This window comes from Toxorhynchites rutilus, chromosome 3 (assembly GCF_029784135.1).
Source record: "Toxorhynchites rutilus septentrionalis strain SRP chromosome 3, ASM2978413v1, whole genome shotgun sequence".
Taxonomy (NCBI): domain Eukaryota; kingdom Metazoa; phylum Arthropoda; class Insecta; order Diptera; family Culicidae; genus Toxorhynchites; species Toxorhynchites rutilus.
In genome coordinates, this window is record NC_073746.1 from 3,023,906 (window position 1) to 3,032,044 (window position 8,139).

General features: G+C 41.7%; 1 protein-coding gene across 1 annotated transcript; it reads right to left on the reverse strand.

Annotated features, from left to right (window-relative positions):
• Window positions 1-4,865: 4,865 nt before the first annotated feature.
• LOC129779584 (uncharacterized) lies at window positions 4,866-6,962 on the reverse strand. Its single transcript, XM_055787149.1, has 2 exons — window positions 6,720-6,962; window positions 4,866-6,290 (listed from the first exon to the last, which is right to left on the reverse strand). Exons 1-2 carry the CDS (start codon window positions 6,960-6,962, stop codon window positions 4,866-4,868), a joined length of 1,668 nt encoding a protein of 555 aa, XP_055643124.1.
• Window positions 6,963-8,139: the final 1,177 nt, after the last annotated feature.

Here is an 8,139-nt window from a genome sequence, read left to right on the forward strand (position 1 = left end):
GAAACACTCGTCTCCAGATAATCTTGTGAAAATTCAGTGTCTCAGATTTTGGCAAATAGGAATAGGATGGTTTCTAAGGATAGCGAACAAATATAAAAAAAAAATCAATATGGCAAAAGTTTATCCAATAAAATATAACCTTCACGTTAAACTAACGGATTTCTGTAGAATGAGCCTTACAAAAATGTGAATGGCGAGATAGAGATATCGCTGATGTCAGATTCTCAAGTGAAAGATGATTTTTATGATACCCCAAAAATGCTTTCGGAATTTGCAATGTGCAATATTGGACGCGACGGATTTAACTAACCATTAGTCAGTCTAAAAAATAGATCCTTCCAAACGTCACCAATCCATCTATGTAAACATTGTGGTAATTTTTCCGTATAGTTCAACAACAGTCGACCCGAAGTGAGTGTTTATGCATGCAATTGGCACGTTATTGCCCGCTTCCTAGTATCGATCGGGCACGGAACGTATTGTAAATAAATTGTAATTTCCTGCCGTCTGTTTCGGCGTGACATTTTCTGGCAGTGGCGAAAAATAAAGTGGCATGAGGTGGTTCACAGTTGCCAAGAGTGGCCTGTAAATAGTATGATGTTTTCAATTAAACGTCGATAATTCCTGTCCCCAACGAAACGAATCCAGCACTGATTCTGGCCGGAAAAACAGCTACACTGCACAGTTACGAAATTAATTTTTCCTTCGATCCTCGCCAACATAGTGGCTGCTCTGTGGAAGCGTAGTATTTTGCGACTGACAAATTCCATTCCCACTCGAATACCAAATCGAATGGCGGAAATTAGAGAAATTCGAAAATCGACTCGCAGTACGAACGCACGCACACATCCACCCCCTCTCGGCGCCCAAATTGATCGCCAGACAGAAACGGAATTGCGAAAACGCAACAAAATTGGCGTCAGACAGCCAGTAGGCAATAAATACAACGAATGTGCCAAACGGGAAAATCGGTGCGGTTTTGCAATATCAACATCAACACCCATAGAAAAAGGTTTCCCGGATTTGAACGGTCTTCTCTTTCTGCCGTGCGCCGTGGGCCATTTCCGTAGGTTCTATATAGCCATTCGTACGCGAATCCCAAACCCCCAAACTAGTCCCGAATTTTCTCCGCATGGCTGCTTCTTTCCAGTGGATTGCCGACTGGTACAAACTGTACATAAACATAATAAACGTGCAATAAATTTAGTAAAATTTATTTACGATGAATCACCCGCATTTTACAGTCGGTTGGGTTCAACACTTTCGTGTCAGTCCTGGGAGAATGGCAAATGACTGCTGCGCAAACGTGGCCCATGTGAACGCCACGCTCGCTAACATACGCCAGTTTCGTCGTCTTGTGCAAATAGGTCATTTTTGCAATTCCAGTGGAGAGCAAGCAAAATGGAACATTTTTGCGCACATTTCGGAAGGCAGCGGAATTTTATCCAAATGTGTTATCACCTGGCCGGTGGAAGCAGATTTTCGGGATTCAGTGCCGCTCACTGCCCACTTGTCCACGTTCCGCGTTTTCCGCCAATGTGTTTCCACGACCCAGCAATTATTCAAAGTGTGATCGTGATAAAATAATTGGAAGGAAAGCACATTCCGCGCGTATAATCACTGCGTCGGCTCGGCTTCGGCGTCCGCAGGTAGTGGGCGTAATGCGTGTTAACAGGTCCATTGGTGCTTTGCCAGGATGGCAACGCTCTGTCAACCGCGGCAGGGGAGCATTAACGGAGATTGCTTTTCGGATAACACACGTGTGTAGTTCTGGCCGAGGTGTTTAGTAGCATTCGTTCGAACGTTTTGTGAAAGGCTAATATCCGTCTGCCGAATGCTTCCCAGATAAATTTATAATGATGTAATTATTTCATTATTGCGAGTGGTCCGGGTCTCAAAGCTGTAGCAGGCATCAACGAATGTACGGATGGATCCGCATTTAACGAGCGGTTTAAGGTTAACCAAAAATCGATCGGCAGAGTTTTATTGCAATTTTAATTACGATTTAAATTATTTCACGATATGATGCACCGAATCGGGGGCCACCCATTCGCCCCCAAAATAAATGATGGCACTGTTGATGTCTGCGGTCGGGAGACTGTGTTCTGCAACGCTGCAACGTTTGAGCTGATGGATGCGATGAATTTCGGATTAAGCCGTGGAAAATGGCGACCGGATGGACGTGCCTTCGGAGCCCCGGATCGGTATTAAAACATTATTATTGTTATTATTTGCAATGCATGAGAATCTTTCCGCGAAATGCAAAACCTGAGGGAGCCGGTTATGGGGCGGGGACCGTTAAATTAAAATCACGATGAACTCGAAATCGATTGTGTAACTTTGCAAGAAATCATGCCGCTTCCGAAGTGAATCGGAAGTTGTTATATTACATAATTAATAGTATTTTTTTTGAATCGAAATTGATCTGAGTTATGAACCGAATAATTCGTATTGATAATTTATTCCAGCTGTTTCCATCGTGACCGGTAATGAGTATTGTCACATCACATTGAGTAGCATCATGTCTGGTCATGGTATCTGTATAATGATCCGTTGTGAAGCTTTCGTCGATATAAAAGAATACGATCACTAGAATTCGGATATAAATGTTTACGAAAAATTTTTGTTTGACGTGGTCTGTTCGAGGTTTTAAACATCAAGTTCCGCTGCATAAGGTAAGGTACGGTTTGAGTGTGGCAATTCCACGCCAAATCAGTCGACCACTAATCCGACTCTCTCCGATTTTTTGGGAACTTGGTGCTTATGATGGAAGCTACCTAAAATTTCAATTACGATTTATTTTTGACAGTGCATTTGAAATGTAATTTTTTCTAAATAGTTCGTTAATTTTGTCAGAAATTATATTTTAATCAAACATCTGGATTCTGAGTAACGACCCATTGAAAGAAAGGTCAATTATTTCGAATACGCTCTTTTAAGAAATCAATCGTAAATTAAATTGGTCATATGATAATGATTTTGGGTAGCTTCCATCATGTGCATAAAATCGAAGAGAGTCGCGTTAAAATATGCCGTTTCTCGGCTGATATGGCGTGGAATCGCTCTTTATATCATTATGATGATGATGATGATGATGATGATGGTCTCGCCTCCTTCCATTACAGAGATTTGAGCAAGACGAGTTATCTAAAAGATATTTTTTTCTCAGCATTGACATCAGTTTAGCAAAAAAAAAAACGAACTGATTTTATTTACAGATATAAGTTCCAAAAATTGCAATGTCAAAAGACAAGCCAATACTCAGTCTTGTCCGCCACAGAGCCGATAGGGTCCCGACAAGGCCCTTGCAGCCAAATGGTCCACCAAGACACAAGTCCAACCGCCAGCCTTGTTTTGGATTGATTTGAATATCCCCATCCAGAGAGAATAGAGAAAAAAAATAATGTAAAAAAATTAAATCGTCTACACATTATAATCCGCTCAATAGAAACAATCAGATACAATATTCAATGAAAAAAAAAACAAAAAAGACTGCATAAAACTTTTCACATAAATGAACCGTTCGTGTGAAACTTTGTCAGTTAAAATTTTCGTCATAAGGTAAAAAAAAATCATTCTGCTGTTATGAAAACACAGCTTTCACGTGTGAAACACAGTTTCTCTTAAACTCTGCTAATGTTGTTGCACGTTTAATATGTTTTGGCATCGAGTTGGAAACATTTATTCCTTTGAAATACAACGAATTTTGTGGAACACATGTCAAGAAATGGGGTGTTTTCAATTCATTCGCGTTTCTAGTGTTATAACTATGAATGTCACTTTCTCTTTCAACTCGATCACACAAATATTGAGGTAGCAAACCGTTAATTACTTTAAAAATGAACACCATAGTTAAATAAACAATTCTTTGCTTCACGGATAACCATTGCAAAGCGTTCAGTATCAAAGATGAGGAAGTGAACCTATTACATTTTAGTATTAATCGCATTATTTTACTCTGCAAACGCTGTAATCTCGATATTTGTGTTCCATTGTCTAGAAATAGAATGGAAGAACAAAAGTCCAACTGAGGAGAGATGATTGATTTATATAGCTATATTTTGCTGCAAATAGTTAAATCGTTTTTCAATCGGCATAAGATTCCATACTTCTTGGCAATTTTCTTGATGACATTGTCAATGTGAGTGTTGAACTTAAGTTTGTCATCAATAGTCACGCCAAGCTATTTAATCTCCCGAACACGGTCAATAGTCTCATAATCATTAACAATAGAGATGTTCTCATTTATTCGATTTCGCGAGATTATAATGTATTTTGTTTTACTTATGTTCAATTTCAATTGCTTATACTTCAACCATCTACGCAAATATTCACTCAAGTGCAAAACGGCCTGATATACATCTTCAGCTGCAATGAATAACACAGTGTCATCTGCGAAAAGATTAATATCGCAAAATCGTAAAACTCTCCGCATGTCATTGATATAGATAATAAATAAAAGAGGCCCTAATACACTGCCCTGAGGTACTCCAAGATTATTGATTCGTCTGGGATAGGTTGTAGGTGTAGAAACGGCTTCTGGCTGGGATTAACCTTCTTTCCAAATGAGGACACGATGGAAATTTCACAAACTTATTTTATTTAGTTCACTCTAAATTGTGACCGGTCAGTTCAACGGCTGAGGTTAAAGAGAGCGTTGCAAAGCAATAATCGCTCAGCCTACTTCTAAACTTAACAAAGTTTCCAATGAAGGTTGGAAGGAAGTTGCCATAAAAATTTCTGTTCCATTTATTGTTAATTCTAACGCAACATAGACCGGCCACCTGAAATGATTAATTTCACAAATATAATTCAATTTTTCTTAATTTTATAAAACACTAGGATCCTCCATGGATATTCCTAATTCATTCTTCTTGATGGTGAAGGTAATCGTCAATTGATGGCAGCAAACATAGTTTGGTACAAGCTCTTTTGAACTCTCCTGTTGGTGTGCGTAGTGTGACCACGCGTGTTATTCCATCTTGACCCGGATGGAGTTCAACAATTCGGGCTAGAGGCCATCGAGTCGGTGGTTGCTGTTGATCCTGAAGAATCACCATTTGACCGACCTTGAGATCGACCTTGTTTGATGCTGATGATGGTTGTCTTTGAAGTTCGCTTAGGTACTCGCTTCTCCATTTGTGCCAAAATTGTTGAACTCTCTGTTGGATGAACTGATACCTGTTGAGTCGATTTGAAGGTACGTTGCATACATCGGGATCAGGCAGGGCTACTGGGGATGATCCAATCAAAAAATGCCCTGGTGTGAGGATCTCGTAATCCTCGGGATTTTCTGAGAGTGGGATGAGCGGTCGGGAGTTCATACACCCCTCTATTTGTGCTAAAATAGTCACTAGGTCTTCGTACAGCAACGTTGTATTCCCTAATTGACGAACTAAATGCCTTTTGGCCACTTTAACGGCGGCCTCCCAGAGGCCCCCAAAATTGGGAGCGCGAGGTGGTATTAGATGCCAACTGATGCCGTCCGTAACGAGATTGGTACTTATCTGTTCGGTTGTAGTGCGGTTTGAGAACATCTGGTACAAAGCGTTCAACTCATTTTTTGCCCCAGCAAAATTTGTAGCGTTATCTGAGTACAGGTGTTCAGGTTTTCCTCGCCTGGCTATGAAACGTCGAAGCGCAGAGATGAACGATGCCGTAGATAAATCTCCCACAAGCTCAATGTGCACGTCCTTTGTAGCGAAACACACAAACAAAGCTATGTATGCTTTTGTTGGAGCAGCTTTGCGGTATGGGTGCTTCACAAACACTGGTCCGCAATAGTCGATTCCAGTCGTAGAAAAAGCTCGCCCAGGGGTAATACGTGCTGGAGGTAATTGTCCAATGGGTTGCTTTATTGGTCGGGGGTCAACACGTGCACAGCGATAACAATTCCGTATCACGTTTCTTACTGCTCTTCTCCCATTTGTTGGCTTTCGTACTTCAGCCAAAGTTAAGCTGATACTCCCATGAAGTAATTTCAGGTGGCGTGATTTTAACAGTAGTAGTGTGAAGTGATGAAATCCGGGTAACAGGATTTGATGCTTTACCGCGTACGGTTCCTTCGAAAGATTGAGCCGGCCACCGACTCTCACTATCCCAATGGAATCCACGAATGGGTTGAACAATTTCAATGAAGAACTTTTCGAAACCGCTTGTCTTTTGCGAAGTTGACGAAGTTCTGACGTGTAGCATTCGGCTTGTGCTAGTTTCACTAAAGTGAATTTGGCGTTTTCCAATTCTTCCACAGAAAGTGTTGATGAAGTTACCTTTGGCGATTTTCGTGCTTTCTGAACGAAACGCGAACAGTATGCAATCGTTCTCAATAAGCGATTATACGATGAACAACGTTTCAACAACGGGTTTTGTGGTGTATTGATTTGCACGGCAAGACTAGTTGTTTTACGCTCGACTTCATTATCAGGTAAATTTTCTGCATCCAGTTTCTACGTCGGCCAATATTCCGGAGATTTGCATAGCCAACTAGGTCCATGTTTCCATGTCAAACAATCCAGAAACTTCTCCACTGACAATCCGCGGGAAACAAGATCCGCTGGATTTGTAGCCCCTGATACATGTTGCCATCGAGATCCATGGGTTAGGTTTTGGATCTCTGCAACCCGATTCGAGACGAAGGTTTTCCAGGTTTGGCTGGGTGCACGAAGCCAACGCAGGACCACCATAGAATCCGACCAAAACCAGGTCGATTGAAATTGTACGTCCAGTGCAGTCACTATCTTATGATACAACAGCGCGGCCATCTGTGCAGCGCATAGCTCCAGCCTTGGGATCGTTCGTCTTTGTAGTGGAGCCACCCTCGACATCGATGCAAGCAGCTCAACTCTCACGTCTTCATTCTCTGTCAACGATCGTACATAAGCACAGGTTCCGTAAGCTGTTTCTGAGGCATCCGCGAAACAATGCAGCTGAAGCTCCCCATCGCCAAATGCATGCCGGTTCATTCTGAATTTGATTAAGTTCGGTAGCTCATCTGTAAAGTTCCTCCATTCCAGTTGGAGGTTCGTAGGTACTTCATCGTCCCAGTCCAATGATAAGGTCCACAAATGTTGGAGTAGTACCTTCGCTCGAATTACGATGGGAGAGATTAGCCCGAAAGGAGTCATACAATTTCGCAATGCATGATAGAATACTTCGTTTTGTAATAAAGTCGTTGATTTGAATTGGTTGGATATCGAATCGGAACATATCAGTTGCCGGTTCCCAGACAATACCTAATGTCTTGATAGTGTCATCAGTGTCAAACGTTCGATCAGCTTGACTCGCACGATTTTCGAATGGAATACTCTCCAGTACAGCTTTCTCATTTAATCCCCATTTTCTTAGCCGGAATCCTCCTGATTTCAACAGTTTGTCCATGTCTTCTCGCAATTGGATTGCCTTTTCTATGGTAGATTCTCCACGGATGAAATCATCCATATAAAAATCGTGTTTCAAACAATTTGCAGCATGGGGGAATGATTTCCCTTCATCTTCAGCCAGTTGATGAAGCGTTCTCGTTGCTAGAAACGAAGATGGCCCCAAACCATACGTCACTGTGGTCAGCTCGTACTCCATTATTGGATGGGAACTGTCGAATCGCCACAATACACGTTGTAATGCACGGTCATCAGGATGAATTGTAATCTGGCGGTACATTTTCTCAATGTCCGCCAGAAGTGCCACCTTGTATTTCCGAAAACGCAGGATGATTGCCAACAGGTCATCCTGAATTACAGGTTCAATTAACAGCGAATCGTTTAAAGAAAATCCGATACTGCTTTTCGCCTCTCACCTTCGTAGTTGTACTCGACTCGTTTATAACAGGATGGTGTGGGAGGTAAAAAACCACAGGTGCTGCCCGTTGCTCTTCCGCTACTTTGTGCATATGGTTTAATGAAATGAACTCAGCCATGAATTGGTGGTATTTGGTATTCAGTTCGTTGTTCCGTTCCAGCTTACGCTCGAGATATCCTAACCAACGGACAGCAGTGGAGTATGATTCGCCGATTTAACGATGTAACGCCCACTTGGGTCCCGTGATACAGTTTCCTGGTAAAAATCCTCGCATTGCTTTTCGGTAGATGAAAGGATTCTATGATTTATTTCCTCAATTTTCCAAAAATTTTCCAAAGTCCGATC